The sequence below is a fragment of the Perognathus longimembris genome, chromosome 13, assembly GCF_023159225.1.
Source record: "Perognathus longimembris pacificus isolate PPM17 chromosome 13, ASM2315922v1, whole genome shotgun sequence".
In the NCBI taxonomy this organism is placed as follows: domain Eukaryota; kingdom Metazoa; phylum Chordata; class Mammalia; order Rodentia; family Heteromyidae; genus Perognathus; species Perognathus longimembris.
In genome coordinates this window covers 36,075,563-36,095,266 of record NC_063173.1, presented here as the reverse complement: position 1 = coordinate 36,095,266, position 19,704 = coordinate 36,075,563, and the positions used below count along the sequence as shown (strand labels likewise).

Genomic DNA, 19,704 nt, shown 5'->3' with positions numbered 1-19,704 from the left:
AATTTCTGGAGTTTTTTTTATTATACTTTAAATTTGAGAGAATAAATGTCCAGACTATCAAGGATTTTAGTATGATATTTTACTAGGATTTTTTTTTCCCCCAAAGAACAAAATTGTATGCATTAAATTTCAGGTATCAGAAAGACTCAAAAGGCTGTTTTTCACTTTGTTCAAGTTTTGTTTCCAAGCATTAAGTGTATCATACAGTTGTTGCCACTGCTGTTTTCCAAATGTCCGATGTGTGCTATGACTGAAAATCAAAAACAAAATATTAGTCAACCTTCTATCCTCTTGTATCCTTGCACCATAGTACACACTTGAATCTACTTAAAAGCAAAACTTTAATAAAAGACAATTTAGAGTATTTAAAATTAAGATGCTTATTTAAAAAGTATTTTTTTGCCATATTGATTCTAAAGCTTCTATTATTACCAACTCAATAAAAATAGACTCAGAAGTCATTAGTATTCTAGACAATGCTCAGTCATTAAATGAAATGTGCTGGAAAATAGGACTCTTTCATTAAATAAGCTAATCACATTCAGTTTGAACTTTAATAAAATTATGATAAATAGCCACTATTTAACTACAGTCAACTGATAAAAACACTACCTTGGTTCTCTAAATATTTTTATGAAATAAATGCTTAGAATAAACTAAATGTTCTTGAAAAAGCAGCAAGGTATTGAATGTCTTACCTGACAACTACTTTTCTCTGGGTCTGATCAATTTTGCAGTACACCATTTTAGTTCTTACAGCTGAAAAAGATTTTTTTAAATATGATATGTCATACAGAAACTTACTAAGAAACATAGCTAAGGGAAAACAAAATACAATAAACACTTGCCTTGTTTCCAATATATAAAGCAGTTCTGTGAATCTTGTAAGAAAAGCAATATACTGAAACTAAGAGGAAGATTATACAATTGTCAAGTCCTATGGCTGATGGGTCAACCTATTCTATAGTTTTCATTAAGAATTCTAGTTAAGTTGGACTCCAGTTGCTCACCCCCATAATCCTAGTTACTTGGGAGGCTGACATCTGAGTACAAAGATTCTGAGCCAGCCTAGGCAGCTAGAGATTCACTGTAGTTAACTAGAAAAAGCCACAAGTGGAGAGGTGGCTCAAGAGTGCTACTTGTAAGGAGTATAAGGCCTAGGGTTCAAGCCCCAGTACAGGAATAAGAACAAAAATAATTCCAGTTCTTCTTATAATTGCACATAGTAGATAAACTAAGTTTACTTTCATAACACCTAAAGGACTATGATTTTAGAAGGTGGAACAAATACCCAAACCAATGCCTGAATTTTCAGTCTACAAATGTATTTGTTTATCAACAGATATGTTTGCTACAAAACAATCTGCTTTGTTAACATGTTTCATTTTAAGATAAAAATCTAAATTTTCACAGAACAGGGAAAAAAGTTCTAATGGCCTTACCATCAATAACAAAGGCCTCAACATCATCGGCTCCAATCTGAAGTTCTTGCTGCATTGTATCAAAAGAAATTTCTTTATTTTCTACAGCCATTCCCATAAAAGTAAGTAGTCGCATTTTTGCCATATTCTGTTCATGTAACAGGCCTGAATAACACAATAGTGAAATCTGTTGAGTACCCACACTAATGAAACATCTACACAATTACAACTCTTTTGTTACATCACTGAGCATTTAGAATAATTCTGACTAAAGTTGTATTTGCAAACCATGAACTGACATCATAGGGTGTTCAAAATTTATTTTCTAAATGGGAGAGGAGGGAGAAGAACTAGAATGTGGTTAGGGGTGAACTTGTTCAGTGTAGATATGTGGATATACCACAACAATACCCCCTCCCTCATTTTTATAAATGCATTATATAAGCACACCATATATAAAAATTACTTTCTGTAACATTTCTTTGTTCCCATAGTGCAACAGATGACTGCCTAGGTTCAAAGAATGTGTAGTTTTTTTGGACCTAAAACTTTTGTACAATTTACATTTTTGTACCTATATATTTTAGGATATAAAATTTATGGAACACATTTCATAGTTAGAGTGCCTAAGCTTATTCTGTCAGCTCAAACACACAATATTTCTTATCTATTTATTATCTTCTTTCTGTCACTATGCATAGTAAACATGTAAATATTTTCCTAGGGGCTGGGAATGTGGTCTAGTGAGTGCTTGCCTAGCATGCATGAAGTTTGATTCCTCAACACCACATACACAGAAAAAGCCAGAAGTGGAGCTGTGGCTCAAGTGGTAGAGTGCTAGTCTTGAACAAAAAGAAGCCATGGATAGTGCTCAGGCCCTGAATTCAAGCCCCTGGTCTGGCCAAAAAAAAAAAGGAAACACATATACACACACACACACCCCTATAAATTTTCAGTTATGAAAATACATTTCCTGTCATGCCACTCTAGATCTAATATTTACAAATCAAAACTTGCCAAAAATGTGCTCAGCATTTTTTTTTGCCAGTCCTGGGCCTTGGACTTAGGGCCTGAGCATGGTCCCTGGCTTCTTTTTGCTCAAGGCTAGCACTCTGCCACTTGAGCCACAGCACCACTTCTGGCCGTTTTCTGTATATGTGGTGCTGGGGAATCAAACCCAGGGCTTCATGTATAAGAGGCAAGCACTCTTGCCACTAGACCATATCCCCAGCCCTGTGCTCAGCATTTGTAATAATATGTATATACATATACATACATATATATATATATTAGCAGTTACTGGCCAATATGCTTTAGTACTAGATAAAATTAAACTATATCATTAACTGTTCCTTAAACCATAGAATTCAAAGTATGCATTATAATTTCTAATGAAACATGCTATTATAATTGTTAGGACCAGGAGTAAAGTTTAAAAATAAGATCTGTTTACTTTAAAAAACAAAACCAAAGAGATTAAATGATTGATTTAGTTACAAAGCAACTGTCCAAGGCCTAGAACTTAGGTCCATTTATAAAAACAAAGAGCTTAAAAGACAAAATAATTTAAAAATTCTAAATGTCTAAATTATAACACAGTTCTGCTGGAAGTAGCTAAGTTGGTAGTGCACTAGCCTTGAGCACAGAGATTCAGGGGACAGAGCTCAGGCCTTGATTTCAAGCCTCACAATCAACAAAAAAAAAAAAAAAAAAAAAAGAAAGAAAGAAAAGAGGCTGGGGATATGGCCTAGTGGCAAGAGTGCTTGCCTCGTATACATGAAACCCTGGGTTCAATTCCCCAGCACCACATATACAGAAAAAGGCCAGAAGTGGTGCTGTGGCTCAAGTGGCAGAGTGCTAGCCTTGAGCAAAAAGAAGCCAGGGACAGTGTTCAGGCCCTGAGTCCAAGTGCCAGGACTGGCAAAAAAAGAAAAGAAAGAAAAAAATAGTGCCTAAATTATAACACAGTTCTAAGCTGAAACAGAATTATAGCTGGCTATCATATGGATTTGTTCTAATGGTATTAAAATTTTAAAGCTAAGATTTTCGCATTCCTTTCTTTCAACTTTCAGATGATACAAACTCAGCAAATGCTCAACTATGTATTTTTAGTATTTCAGTCTCAAGTTTGTACTGCTAAACAAGTTTTATGTCCAAGCAATCCCTAAATATGAAATTTATAGCATTCATTTATTAGTGGAATATTAGAGAAGCCCATTAACATAGCACGTGATTATCTGTTAATTAGCTGTAATTGTGATAGACTTCCTATTTGGCACAGATTCAACAAAAAACACGATCATCATAACTCAAATGAATGAGGTGCAAAAGTAAGTATTGTTAACTGGGTTTAATGGTAATCTACAAGCATCAAAAAATCAATTAGTGCACATTAACCCTAATTAACAAATGCAAATCAAATGCTGATTAACTTTCTGAAGCAAGAAGGTAACAACTGGATAATACCAGATTACATGTGAACATGTTAGGGCAATTCAGTTGACACAAGATAATGATACTTCTGCCCCAAGTTGTCAGTGTTAATAAAAAAAAAGAATACATGCTTTAACACCCTGATACCACCTGTGGAATCAACTTTCATCTATCGTAAGTGCTTAACACATTAAGAACCCCAAACAAACATTTAACGAAATGTTTTCTCCAAGGCATTTCATATGAACAAATTGCTAAGAGAAGATTCTTAATTTGCATAGAAGTTCAAAATCAAAGACAGATTAGGGAATCTTATTTCTCACTGGCACAATAAGTTAGCAATGTTAGTAACTTTTTCCTATCAAAGAAATATTACACTTTCAAAATTCCTAAATATCTACTTCCATGGGTATATATATATTAGTTCTTTGAATATGATAACATGAATTAATGATGCTCCTGACATTTCTAAGATCCAATTAAAAGCATTATTTAAATTTCACTGTTACTTTGTTTAGTTACAACCTTAAAGTAAGTGAAATACAAAGGGATGAAGACTATTTCTAGAACAAATAAAATTTTATCTATTTTACATGTGGAAACCCTAAAAACACTTCAAATAAATGTTTAAAGTCACTACTTTAAAATAAACCAAATTTAAAGCCTTTAGTGCTTTGTTCTGACCATCAAACTGTGAAGCAAGCATTATGAGTTAAAGATTTACAGGAAGCCATATTTGTTTCATAAAACTAGAATAACTACCTTCAAAGAGGCAGGCACAGTGCTGTGTGTCATATTTCAATTTTAAAGTTATAAAAAATCTAATTTTATGGAAACATTTATTCATTACTAATATGTCAAGAGCTTAATGCAGTAATAAAAAAATGTGCATCATTGAGCAATTTCTGCATTGTCATTGACCCATCTTAAAATGCTGCAATACAGAAAACGCAGTTTTAATGCATGCAATAGCTTATGAACCAGTGCTCCTTTGAAACAGTCAATTACACATCAATGGGGGAGTGTCAAAGTGTTAATTACTACTCCTTTTGCCTTGGTGCGTAAATAAAGGGGTTGCTGACATTAACATTCCATCACACAGCTTCATGCCACAAAGCAAATTAACTGGGACAGAATGTGGTTTTCTGGGTCTAGTGCACCTGGCAAAGCATTCTACACACTTTTGCATCTATTTAAATCTTTGTTATGCCTCACCATCAAATAAGTCAATCGTCCCCAATCTCAATGACTAGAATTAAGTCTGGTCTAGACTAAGTCTTGTCAAGTAGATTATAATTATACTGCTCTTCATCTACACCTCAATCAATGAAGTTATAATTCAGTGTTAATATGAAACATAGTCAAACCCTTATTGGATTTTGGTTACTGCTTAACAGAAAAATTAAGCCCATTATTTTCATAGTTGATGCTCTTGTCCAAAAAACAACAAAACAAAAAGCCAGTAGTTTTACTACTAGAATCTGTAAAACTGCAACTTTTCTAAGTATTCTGTTTGTAATTTTAGTGTTAAAAGCATGCTTCAAAAGACAATTAAAATATTGAAGGTATGTGGGATTTGCTCAATGAAGATATTAATTCCATTTTCTAAGATCTGATAATGAAATTCAAGATCAAAATCAGATTTTTTATATTGCTTTCGACAAAACTGTGGCCAGCAAAATTTCTATTATTGGAGTAAAATCGCCAGGTATTCATTTCTATTTCCCTAGATCTAATTACATACTTCTGTAACTCTTAAAATTTTGGCAGATAGGGTGTGATGATGGATGAGGTGAGGTAATGGGTGAAGGGAGTTGGGGGGTGGGGAGGGAGGTATAGGTGGTATCCAAGCATGAATGAAATACTATGGAGGGAAAAGAACTGTTACCGTTTCTTTAACTATATCTATCTTAAAAAACAGCACTCAAAATATAAATCACCATGCATCTAGAGAATAAGGTTGTATACTCTCTCTCTCACACATACTTAGTTTAAGCAACAAGTTTTTATCGTCAAATCTCCAAGAGTCCCCATCATGAACAAGGTAAAGATTTTTTTCAATTGCTTTTCTGTACCCTCTCTCACTCACAAATTCTAAAAAATATTAATGAAACTTTTTATCTGAGTCTTTTTAAACACACCTAGTTTTTGCTAGAATTTAATGAAAATCACAGTAATGTAGAGTTAGAAGGGCCTAAAGACTTTATGGAAGAGAAAAAACCCAGGTTATTTTACCTCCTAGTTTCATGCTCTTGCCTATCTTTTTTTTTTTTTTTTAATGCCATTTATATCCGTTTCTGGTTCCCAATTCATCCTTAGGTCATCTTTTCAAATAAGTGCCAATGTAGGTCACTGTTCTATAATACAGCATTCTAATGAATGAGTAATCTACACATAAAGCTACAACCACATTTGCAGGGTCTCACAGTGAACAATTTTTACAGAGTAGCATAATTCCATCTTTCTGTCTCCTTCAAATATCCCAAAACTTACCAAGTGAATCAATGAAGTCTTTATTATTCTGATAAAACTTGACATACGATGCCAATTTAGCACTCACAAAAATGGTTAAAAGCTAGACAGAGACAAGGGAAAAAAAGGCCATTAAAACAGAATTAAGACTCATACTCAAGATTAAATGAACTCCAAGTTACGGAAGCAAGTAGTTTATTACTGTTGTTATTTTCAACATGTCTTTTTCTTTTGTCTTTCTTCCCTATGGCTTACCCTTGATATTGTATATACATGTATTGGAACTAGGGAAAGGAAGGGGAATATCAAAATGGAGAGACAAAGGATAAAAGACAAATGAAACAGCAGTATTTACAAAACTATATGTTTACAAAACTATATACAACTCATGGGGGAGGGAGGAAAATGGGGAGGGGAAAGGCAAAGGAATAACGGAGGAGGTAACAAGTTTGATAAGAAATGTATGCACTGCTTTACGTATGAAACTGTAACCCCTTTGTACATCACTTTGACAATAAAGAAATAAATTAGGGCTGGGAATACGGCCTAGTGGCAAGAGTGCTTGTCTCCTATACATGAAACCCTGGGTCAATTCCCCAGCACCACATATATATAGAAAACATCCAGAAGTGGCGCTGTGGCTCAAGTGGCAGAGTGCTAGCCTTGAGCAAAGAGAAGCCAGGGACAGTGCTCAGGCCCTGAGTCTAAGGCCCAGAGGACTGGCAAAAAAAAAAAGAAAAAAATATATAATAAATTAAAATAAAATAAAAAGATAATGACTCCTAACAAGGAAACTACCTGTTAGGGAAGAAACAATGGTTTCATCAGATTACCATTCAAATCATCTACTTTCCTATGGCTCATTAATAAGCTATGGACAATGAAGGGTGGTGTGAATGGAACAGTTCATATGGAAAGTAATAAAAAAATATATACACTTGCATTTCAAAAGTATATTTAGGAGTGTTTTTTGGTTTATTTTTGAGAGGGTATTGGAAGGTAGCCCAGGTTGGTCCTGAGCTTGTAAGCCTCTATCTCAGCCTCCTAAATGTTGCGATTATAGGGCTTATAGGCATACTTATCTTTTATGGGTTGGGACTTTTTGTTTTGTTTTTTTGGTGCTGGCCCTAGGGCTTGAATTCAGGGCCTTAGTGTCTCAGCCTTTTCTGCTCAAGTGGTGCTCTACCATTTGAGCCACACCTCCACTTCTATCTTTTTGGTGGTTAGTTGGAGATAAGAGTCTTACACACTGGCTTCAAATTTTAATACTCAGACCTCAGACTTCCAAGGAGCTAGAATTACAAGCATAAACCACATAGCACCTGGATTATGATTTAAAATATTAGATGTGTCTCCCCAATTTGGGCTCCTGACATTAAGTAATTCAAAGAAGAGTGTATTATCAAAGTTCACAATGGACTGACTAATAAGGGGATGTAGGAAAGGAAGAACAGCACCATTTTTAGTGGTTGGAAAAAATATGGGCCTAAATATCAACCTGATCAGGATGTAAGGCAGTAGTAGGGTCTCTCCAGTAGCTGTTATATCATTCAGTGCAAAGAAAAGTTTCATGCAAAGAAAGAGTTGTTGCTTCAGTATGTAACATTTTAGAAAAAAAAATTAAATCTACTTACATCATGAATAAGCTCGCCTTCCAAAAACTTGACTGGTTTTAAAGTAAGGAGATGGTCGAAAAGAAATGCATTTGGATCTTTCAGTGCTCGTACAATACACCTTAATTAGAAAACAAAACAAAAAGGCATGGTCAGAGTATTGAAATCCTAACCTTATGCTTCTTTTGCACATCACAAAAATTTTCAGTAAACTAAGAATCCAATATACACTACAAAAAAGGTTCAAGAAGGGGTTCAAATAGGCTTATAAATCTTTAAAAATCAGGCATACCTGTTTTAATATAATGAAAGAAAATAGCAGACATCAACAAGCTGAGGAGGAAGCACCATGGTGAACAAAAAGCGAGCAGCAGCAGCACCTTACCATGTACCATGAGCATCAGTGTTTTATAGGCTTCTCATAGTCATCCTTCCAACCACTGAGACATACAATACCACCATGCCCATTTGTCATTGTTTAGAAAGAAGCCCAGAAAGAACAAGTAACTTCTTCAATAAGTTCCAAGTAAGGCATGGAGCAAAATTTTGAGGGTGGCAGTTCAGCCTTTAAGACCCATACCTGTTCTCATCAGAGCAAAGCTTAATATTACCTGTGTGCATCAACTCGAGCCTGGGAAGCATTGTCCTCTGTGTAACTTCCAAGCAATTCCACCATGACTTTGGAAGCAGCATCACTAAAAAAAATACTGATTTAGGAACTGAATATAGTTAATGTCACTCAGTAAAAATACATGGCAGGACCTATAATGCTATATAATGGACACCAAGACACAGCTCCTGTCTACAAAAGAATGAGAAGGAAAAGAAGAAGTAATAATCATGCCACTTTCCTTTTAATATGAAAGTCTGATTAACTAAGGGAAAATAACTCATGAGTAAATGCTATGAAGGACATAAAGTAGAAAGGGTAGGTTGCTTTATCAAGTGAGCAGGGAGTCTCTCTCAAGAAATGACAAGTAGAGGCCCAAGATATAAATTATCCCTAAACATTCTTGGCTTGGCTGTGGAAAAAGCTCCTGGTGGACTTTCCAGGCTGGGAGAAGACTGAGTATAAAGGCACAGGAAAGGAAACTTGAAACAAACATGGCGGCTGAGCCAACATTAAGTATTGACAGAACTGTTTTAGCTACCTCTCCAATTAAATTATCTATAGGATTATACACATGATCAATGATTTCTGCCATGAAGAAGGTAAAGTAGCTAAATTCATTCAGTTTGAACTCAGAAAATGTTTATCTTCACCCTTCTTTACTTCCTTTAACTGATCAATCTCCAGCTAGTTCAGAAAGCACTGCTGTAGTGGGAGAAATCAGATCTGGATTTTCCTAAAACATGTTTTCTTCAAATCGGCATCAGCTATTGTTTTCAATCCCAGTTCCTTCTATGGGTGTCAATCCACCCACTTGGTGCCCATTATGTGCTGAATATTATTGGGAATGAAAAGGGTGACACTGAGCTTGCACCTATATTTATATTTAACAAAGGGCATTGCACTGTTCTCATAAAAATGCAGTGCTATGAAAATAAGCACTGAGCCTCAAAGAGGAATGTTTCAGGCAGAAATGATGTTGTATGGAATAGATCATGTCTAACAAGGACATACTAACTTTCTCTAACAGGGAGTCAACATTTTAGGTTTTGTAGGTTGAGATCTTTGCTGTACCTACCTACTCAACTTGGCAAAAGTAGCCAGAGACAGTACAGAAATGAATCAGCACATGTGCGTACCCATAAAATTTCATGGACACCAAAATATGGCATCCATATAATGTTCACACCATGTAATATTATTCTTGCCTTGATTATAAAAACTGCCAGTGCTAGTGGCTCACACATGTAATCCCAGCTACTCAGGAGGCTGAGATCTGGGGATTATGAAGCCAGCCAAGGCAGGAAAGTCCAGGAGATTCTTTATCTCCATTTAACTACCCCCAAAGCATAAGTGGAGCTGTGGCTCAAAGTGGCATTAGTCTTGAGCACAAAAGCTCAGGGACAGTGTCTAGGCCCTGAGTTCAAGCCCCACAACCAACAAAAATAAATAATTAAATAAGAACTATTCTTAGCTTGTGGGCCATACAAACATAGGTGCCATTAACTGTCCAGCTGGGAAAGGTCATGGTGGTTTGTCCCCTAAAAAAGGTTCACAAAGTCTAGGGTGTTGCAGCAAAGAGAGGGTAGGTGGGGTGGGGTATGTGTGTGAAACACAGAGGAAAGCTGAGGGGCTATTCATATAAACAAAGGTTTTTGTAGTCTGTCACTGAGCCATCTAAAAAGTGGTTTTCATCACATTCATCCAGCTTAGGCCACAGAGAAAGGCCTCTCATCATATATGAAGAAGTTTGTATTATAGCCCAGAGAAAGTGAAAATCCAAGGAATATACTGAAGTTTACTGCAGCAATGGCTGCCCAGTGAAGACTACTTTGAAGTCTGTGACAGGCTCAAAGAGACAGTGCTGCTTTGTAGAGAGGTAATGACTGCAAAGCAGAAATAACCACGTATGGTGCTTTCAATAAAAGGATGAAGGAGGCAGTGTGTGTGTGTGTGTGTGTGTGTGTGTGTGTGAAGGATGCCATAAGACTTCACTTACAGAAGTGAATGCTAAATTCATTTTGATCACATTGAGTTTGTGGCATCTGTGGGCCACATACAAGTAGAAACAGATAGAAAGCAGCTGACATGCAGATCTGAAGCTTAGAAGCCCTGTCTGGGTTCAAGACCTAGACTTTCATTCTGTAGGTGACATAGGCACTGGGAACATACCAGATGATCCAGGGAAAAGGAGCCAAGTGAGAAAAAAGGTTCTACGCTGACAACTTGAGTAATACTAATCATCTTAGGAACAATAGTCATTTACAAAGGTACCAAAATGAACTATCAAAGAGGTAGAGAAAAACTAGCACAGAGGGGATCTGAACCAAGAGAAGAGCTCTGAGGGAGAGGGGCATATTGCTGTTGAAAGGCTGGGACTGAGTATACAGAATACCCATTGGGCTTTATCTACTCTTTGTTTTGTTTGTTTTTTTTGCCAGTCTTGGGCCTGAGCATGGTCCCTGGCTTCTTTTTGCTCAAGGCTAACACTCTACCACTTAAGCCACAGAGCCACTTCTGGCTTTTTCATACATACGTGGTGCTGAGGAATCGAACCCAGGGCTTCATGTATGTGAGGCAAGCACTCTACCACTAGGCCATATTCCTTGCCCTGTATCTGCTCTTAAAGGATCTGAAATTCAAATACTGCAAACTATTTTTTACCTCAGAAAACTAGAAGTCAAGGCTGTTACACTTGCAAAGTGTTAAGATACTCTCTTGTGAATGTCTCTGGAAACACTATATACTCTGTAGTTCAAACGACCACTTCATATGGTTGTCTTGTGTGTCTGCCTCTTTTTGCCATTGTTTAGTTTTGGGACTAGTCATTCTTCCAAGAAATATTTACCAATTATCTACCAGACTTATGTACTGTTCTAGTAACAATACCTCATGAAACTTATGTTCTTATGAGGATACTAAACATCAAATATACAGGATGCCTGTTAGTACTAATGAGCGCAATGGAAAAATAATCCAACAAGGATGGGATGGTGGTGTTAGCTAGATACAAGGGACCAGGAAGTCTTTCTTACAACAACTAAGTAGATGTGACAAGGAGCCAGTAGCATGGTGCTGGAGTTGGCTCTGTCTTTTCTTCTAGACAAAGCACTTAAGATTCTCTATAAAAAGGAAACACTTTTCTTCTGTTGGTATTAAGAGTTTGAACTCAGGGCCTCCCACTTGCTAGCGAAGTATCGACCACTGAGCAATGCCTCCAGTCTTTCTGGCACTGATTATTTGGAGACATAGTCTTGCTTTTTGCCCAGTCATTCCTGTCCTGAAATCCACCTGTTTTAGGTTTCCTAGGATAAACAGACATGCACCACCACACCCAGCTTTCTTCCTGTCTAATAGTGTCATGGACTTCTCTGTTCTAGTTGGAACACAACCTTCCAGACCTGTCTCCCAAGTTGTTAGGATTATAGACGTTAGCCACTGGAATTCAGCTGTGGGAACCTCTGATTGATGTGCCCTCACCACTAAAAGCAACAGCATGACTGACTCTGTACCAAGATATCAAAGAACTATTAATTAAATGAGTCAAATGTCACACACAGTTTTGGAATTAACTGTACGAGTTCCAAAACAAAAGCAAGTGCTGCCTTTTAACAAGTTCATAGATGAGGGACAAACACTTTAATCTTTGTAACTATCTTTTAGTTTAGTAGGTACAATTTACAGAAATAGGTTTTTAACAACTGTGGAGAACAAAGTAGAATAAAAAGGACTGGCTTTACTGGCCTTCAAAAACCACACCCACCTATTTATATTGCCTATTAAATTGTAAGTTCACTACTTCTGAATACCTTTTACCTTTTCTTACAATCCACGAGTGCCTCATAAAGTAGTCTTAAAAGGGTGTGCTTCTTTTCAGTGGTGAGATTCCAGTCAGAAATCCATTTTCTCACCTATAATGAGATTCACAAAAGGAGAAAATTTAGTAACATGGCTGAGTGGATTTTTCATAATTTAAAAGATAACATTTAGGATACAAATAACTGATTCTTATTTTAGCTACAATGTAAAAGTACATTTTGTGTAAGCAGAGCAAGTAACTCACTTGATCCAGCTCAGTTGGAATGTACTGGATGGCCCCACAAGATGCGGCCACTTTAATGAGGCTGCAGTATACGGTGTACCTGACAGGAGTATTCTTATCCATCCCATGAAAAAGATTGCTTAGCCTGGTTAACAAACAAAACAACGTTTAAGATCAAACACCACTATATTAAGTTCAGTTATTTGCTCTCACAACAAACTTGAGATGGTACTAACAATAACTTCCCTATGATAAAAGAAGGAATTAAGATGCACAAAGGTTAAACGACTAGCTAAAATCACAAGTAAGAGCCAAAGCTGATAGTCAAGTTTCAGAATTCTTGCTTTTAAGCCATTAAAAGGCAGTGCCATAGGAAGAGCCAGGGCTCTTTCAGATCTTAACTTACAGCTGCAGCCTCAGAGATGGGCGTTCGCCTTCCCGAAACTTGACTAGCTTTTCACACAGGCTCTCAATCAATGCTTCTTGCTTGTCTGCTTCCAGGATCAACAGGAGTGATACCACGCTGTTCATCACACTTTCAACATCTAACACAAGTATCAGTAACACAACAGTCACACTTTAATAATGTGTTTAGTAAATACATATTCCCAAAATAATGAAAGCAATTACACTTATGACACTGAAAATATGTAGTCTGGTTATTATGAAACAGTCCTGGGGGCCCTTTTCTGTGGGCCTTTTTAGTGGAAAGCAGCAAATATATCATCTGTATGAATTCAACCTAAACCAGCACTATTGCTTAGAAACATTTAGAAAGCAGTGTGTGTATTTTATAAAAGAAGGCAACTGCTAGTTGAGATTTGGATTCTAACTAGTAAAAGATAGATGACATTCACGTCCATATGTAAATTCTTATGCTATTTTACTGGCAGGTATTCAATTATTAAGGTATTACTTGTTAGGTTTTAGGCCAGCATGCTGTCTCAATTGAGGAAGACTTGGTACTTGTGTAAAGAATTATTCAGAAAAGAAAGCTATTAACTTTCTGGTTAGATGACTTATTTTCAAGTATTACAGGTATTATTCATATGCCAATTTTTTTTTTTTTTTTTGGCCAGTCCTGGGCCTTGGACTCAGGGCCTGAGCACTGTCCCTGGCTTCTTCCCGCTCAAGGCTAGCACTCTGCCACTTGAGCCACAGCGCCGCTTCTGGCCGTTTTCTGTATATGTGGTGCTGGGGAATCGAACCTAGGGCCTCGTGTATCCGAGGCAGGCACTCTTGCCACTAGGCTATATCCCCAGCCCCATATGCCAATTTTAATCCCTAAACGTTAGAGATTTCAGAATGCAATGTTAAAATTCCCCACTTTGTCTCAATAAATAGGAAATTAGCATAACAGTTAGATGACTTTTGACATTTACTTAAGCCTATCAACAGGATTTTTTTTCTTCATTTCATTCTGAAATCAACATTTCATATGTGTAGCACTCAAACTGGCTTATTTCACAAGTTTAACAGATAAGACAAAGAATGTGCAAAAATGAAAAAAATACTTAAAAACTCTAAAAGAAAACTTTTTTTTAACTTTTAAACTTTAATTACCATATATCCCCACTCAACATTTCTTAGAGTTTTGATTTCTCTTGTTTTGGCATAGATTGTAAGATGGTTTAGCTAAACCTTGTATTTTCTCCTATGTACATATCTATACCTGAATCTTGTGTGTGTGTGTGTGTGTGTGTGTGTGTGTGTGTGTGCGCGCGTGTGCATGCACACGCTGGTCAGTATTGGAGTTTAAACTATAGGCATGGGTATTATCCCTTGGCTTTCTGGCTCAAGGCTAGTACTTGGGCCACATCTCAACTTCCAGCTCTTTGCTGGCTAATTGGAGATAAAGGTCTCACAGACTTTGAAAACAAACTTTTTTGAGGGGCAGTACTAGAGATTGAATTCAGGCCTGGTGATTGCTTGACAGGTGCCACACCTCCAGCCCCCTTCCCATTGATTACATTTTTTATTTTTATTTTTTGCCACTACTGATGCTTGAACTCAGAGCGTCTCTCACACTTGGCTTATTTTGTTCACAGCTGGTAATTTACCATTTGAGCTACATTTCCACTTCTGGCTTTTTGCTGCTTAATTGGAGATAGTGTCTTATGGACTTTCTTGTCCATGCTGGCTCTGAATCTCAATCCTCAGTTCTCAGCCTCTTGAGCAGATAGGATTAGAGATGTAAGCCACCAGTGCCCAGCTATCCACTGATTTTTTTCAGGTAAGGTTTTGCTATATGCCTCAGCCAGCCTGGGCTGCAAGCATCCTACTGATTTTTCTGTTTCCCTGGGTATGACAAGTATGTGCACTGCAGCCAGTCACTGTGGGTTCCCCATTGCTGTGATAGCAGGTATAAGGTGCAAATCATCACTCCCAACCATTGGCTGACATAGTTCATCAATTTTTACTTGTTTAAGCTGGCCTCCACTGATACTTAAAGTCTGTTTTTATGATTATTAAGAAATAAATATTAGGGCTGGGAATATGGCCTAGTGGCAAGAGTGCTTGCCTCGTATACATGAAGCCCTGGGTTCGATTCCCCAGTACCACATATATTGAAAACGGCCAGAAGTGGTGCTGTGGCTCAAGTGGCAGAGTGTAGCCTTGAACAAAAAGAAGCCAGGGACAGTGCTCAGGCCCTGAGTCCAAGTCCCAGGACTGGCAAAAAAAAAAAAAAAAGAAAAAAATAAATATTAAAAACAAACCTTTATCATCTTCCTTCAGACATACATCACAGGCTTCAATAATCTGAGCTAAATCAACATGAAGTCCACCTTCCGAGTTCTCTTCTGAGATCTCAGCTCCTTTAGATTTCAGATAAGCACGAAGCTCAGCAGCCTATAGAATCAAACACGGTTGCTATAGTCAAAACACAACATCTCAAACTTTTTGAAAACAAAAAAACAAAAAACTAAAGGCAAATATTAACTAGTCTACTTTAAAGTAGGTTGAAGGGCTTGTCCCCCACATTCTCCACAGGAGCCATAAGCTTTCCTCCTTCCACAAGGCCTGTGTCTCCAGACATACCACCTACCACCTATATGGAGCCTCTCATGTCACTTGCATTTTGCTGGGCTTCTAGTATGTATCAAAAACTTTCTAATACAATAACCAATCTGTCTAGGGAAACTTAAAAATAAGTGAGCTACCACATCCAGTGATTTGGACATTTCCCACCCCACCACCTACATATGGTATTCAATAATTTTTGAGGTCCTGGTAGTCAAATATGAACACAGACAGATTTAAAAGTAATAAAATGAGGCTGGGCACCAGTGCCTCACACCTATAATCCTAGCTAATCAGGAGACTGAGATCTGAGGATTGCAGTTCAAAGCCAGCCTGAGCAGGAAAGTCTGTGAAACTCTTCTAATTTGCTAGCAAAAAGCCAGAAGTGGAGTTGTTGTGGCTCAAGTCTTGAGTGGAAAAAACTAAGGGATAGTACCCAGGCTCTGAGTTCAAGCTTCAGTACTGGCTCAAGATAATGGTGGTAGTAGTAGTAATAATAAGCTATAATCATATTAAAACAATAAAAATACTACTGGGAAAGCATGTTTCCCTATGATGGAAACAATGTAGTTCAATCATAACAAAAAGTATTTGCTCACTTTCTGCTTTGTAATTACAAACCATACTTTTTCCAGAAACTAATCAAGTTTACTGCTTGCATACCAGTCTTCTCATTTTTTTTTTTTTTTTTTTTGCTAGTCCCAGGCCTTGAACTCAGCGCCTGAGCACTGCCCCTGGCTTTTTTTCTTTTTTTGCTCAAGGCTAGAACTCTGCCACTTAAACCACAGCACCACTTCTGGCAATTTTCTATATATGTGGTGCTAGAGGAATCAAACCCAGGGCTTCATGTATATGAGGCAAGCACTTTTGCCATTAGGCCATATATTCCTAGCCCCTGCATGCCATTCTTAATATACAATCAATGGTTCTGGGGCAGTATAGCAAATTTCAGATCTTAATGCCTGTCATACTGACCATTTGATCAAAGATAAACACCTGAAGTAGTCAAGTATTTCCTTGAAAGGAATAGCTACTTTGAAATTCACATATTACACAGTACTGTAACTTAACAAATGACACTTTATAAGATCAATGACAAGAGCATCTCCATTCATGAATCCTTTTATATGTTAAGAAAAATCAATTATCTTAAAGTAATCTACAACCAATTACTGGTAACAAGTTTCCCTTGCCAATCACCACTTGAGTCACAGCACCACTTCCAGTTTTTTTTTCTGAGTAAGTTTATTGGAGACTTTCCTGCCTTGGCTGGCTTTGAACCCCGATCCTCAGACTTCAGACTGAATAGCTACAATTATTGGGTGAGCCACAAGGGCCAAGCTTCACCTTCCTGTTTATGTGCCTAACTTTCTTTCATCTTGATACCGACTCCATTTACTTTCCCTTTACTTTGCTCTTCAGAGTTGTGGACTGTGCTGGGGGAGGAGAGGGGAGGAATTATACATTCAATCCTACAAGTTTTCTTGGACCAGCAAACATGTGGAACCCAAAATCTCAAAGAATAGTTTCCAGAGATACAAAATTAACGTATAAACTATGATTTCACGTTTAGTTTAGCTTCCAACCAATTAGTTAAATTTCTGTTATGGAGAAAGCGAAAACTATCAACCTGAATACCGAAAGAGCAAACCCCAAACTGTACATTTCTAGGATCGGGATAGATCTGATGGGTCCCAGTCTTTAAGGAGAGACTGACCATATAAGTTGGGGTTACGGAACAGATCTCACCCCTGCACTAACAAGAACAGAAGGCAAGTCCACCTAAGAAAATACCTGTCGTCTTCGCCTTTGTGATTGCACTGTAATAAAAGCATTTTTGAAACTTTAATACAAAATGACTTTTCCCGAAGCGTTTCCAGACCGGAAGTAGCTGCAATCGAGGGACGGAAGCAGTCACCATTCTTAATCAGTCGAAATACTGTCATCAACACCGACGACAGCTGGAAGTCCCGACGCCCAGCATGCTGGCAAGTGGGGCTCCGGACCCCGCGCGGCGATTGCGGCTCGGCGGCCCGCGGCGGGGCCGCACGACCCGGGCCCGCGGCCTCCCTACTCGCACGTGGGGGGTGAAACCTGCTCGCCCGGCCCAGACTCGGCATCGGCCCCTAGACCGTTCCCACGCCACCCAGGAGGTACCCACGGCTCACGAGCTTACCTGATCTTCCTCACTGATGTCGATGAAGGCCGGGACGCTCATGGCGAAGGCCTGGGTGCCGCGGACGCCACACACGCAGACCACGCCAACCGGAAAAGAGAACAGGGCAAGAGCCTCGGTGCCGCAAACTGCTTCCGGGTCACCCTGCGCGGGTCCTGGCAGGGGCGGGGTCACGGGGAGGGGCGGGACCAGATGTCTTCTGGATCCCGCTGCGGCTGTGGGCGTGGTGGACGTGCTTGCGTATGCGTCGCCGCGCGGACCTGCGAGGCGGCTTCTGAGCGCTTGTGGCTTGTGGTTCGCCTTTCCTTTCCCAGTCCGTCCCTGCCCTGAAATTTTAGTCCTGTTGGCCGTTGAAAATTGATTTTCCCTAACCTTCTGCCCAGACCACCATCGAGCCTCGCACTAAGCGTTCAGGATAGACGTCTGTGCAAAGCTGACCGGTCCCCCTTTTCGCCCCTTCGTGGTACGATTTAACCTATTCTATTTGAGGGACCAGTTAGGGCAACTACTTTTCAAAGGATGCCCCCTTAGTGCAGCTTGCATCTCAGTAGGAACACACAGTCACTGAAAAGAAGTCATTAGGAAGGCAGGCCTAGGTGGCAGGCACTCCACAGTGGAATTCCTTGGGATAGAGTCTCAGATGCACCATTGGATGGGTGGATGGATGGATGGATGAGTTGAGCAATTCATTGCCTGATCTCTGGGTTTCATTTTCCTCTTGGAAATAAATGTAAGAATACTTTGTACTTTGAAGACAGTATGGTGAGGAGTGAATTAATTTGTAAAGCCCTCAGTACATAGTACATAGTGTAAGGGAGTTACTGTTAAGTAATTTTTTTTTTTTGGCACTGGGGATCGAACCTAGGCCCTTGAGCTACATCCCAGCCCACTACTAAATAATTTCTTTTTTTCTTTTTTTTTCTCCTTTCTTTCTTTTTTTTTCTTTTTTTTTTTTTTCTTTTTTTTTGCCATTCCTGGGCCTTGGACTCAGGGCCTGAGCACCATCCCTGGCTTCTTCCCGCTCAAGGCTAGCACTCTGCCACCTGAGCCATAGCGCCCCTTCTGGCTGTTTTCCATATATGTGGTGCTGGGGAATCGAACCCAGAGCTTCATGTGTAGGAGGCAAGCACTCTTGCCACTAGGCCATATTCCCAGCCCCCTAAATAATTTCTGTGGTGAACATAGTGCCACTAACAAGATGAAAAAAATGGGTGGTGGGTAAGTCTCTCTTCATGCCTATTTATACACAGTTACCAAAGAAAACAGCCCCAATGGTATTTGAGACTGGAAGGAAACCAAAGAAGAAATCGGTGGGAAAAGTATTTCTTGCAGAAAAATCAAGGAAAGGATTTGAGGTAGGTGCCAGCAGGCCTATGGCTGAGTATGAGGAAGAAAGGAGAAGAGCAACGACAAAGGAGGTAGTTATTGCTTGATGGGGTTGGAGAGGCTTTTAAGCAGTGATGAATGTTGTTTTTAACCCTTCATGACTTCACAACCTTGCTCAAAAGTGTGAAAAGATTAAAGTTAACACTATTTGGCAGACTTGTTCTGGAAGAGTATTTCTTCAGTGGGTGCATTGCAAGTTGACAGATGAATAGGAGCCAAATTAGGGAGACCATTTAGGACATTACTATAGAAGCCAGGCAATAGATATAGCCATAATGGGAAATTGATTGGATTTTGGTCACTTTAGTGGTAAATTGACTTGCTGATAGGTCAAACGTGGAGTGTGAGAAAAAAAGGAAGTCAAGGTGATTTTAAAGGCTTGGTTGAATTCAAGCCAATATTCTTTAGTAATCTAGGGCAGAATATCTACTTGCAAAAAATTTCATGTTCTCTAATTTGGAAGTGCAGTGAAACACAACAAAGAGGTCTTGACACACACTGGAATAGTTATTATTTTTGCTTAGGGAACT

General features: G+C 38.6%; 1 protein-coding gene across 1 annotated transcript; it reads right to left on the bottom strand.

Annotated features, from left to right (window-relative positions):
- Positions 1-59: 59 nt before the first annotated feature.
- Positions 60-17,931, bottom strand: Eif3m (eukaryotic translation initiation factor 3 subunit M). The gene is made up of 11 exons (XM_048359964.1): positions 17,789-17,931; positions 15,309-15,441; positions 12,998-13,136; positions 12,613-12,736; positions 12,366-12,460; positions 8,551-8,634; positions 7,961-8,060; positions 6,348-6,429; positions 1,443-1,586; positions 699-759; positions 60-250 (listed from the first exon to the last, which is right to left on the bottom strand). Exons 1-11 carry the CDS (start codon positions 17,828-17,830, stop codon positions 130-132), a joined length of 1,125 nt encoding a protein of 374 aa, XP_048215921.1. The 5' UTR covers positions 17,831-17,931; the 3' UTR covers positions 60-129.
- Positions 17,932-19,704: the final 1,773 nt, after the last annotated feature.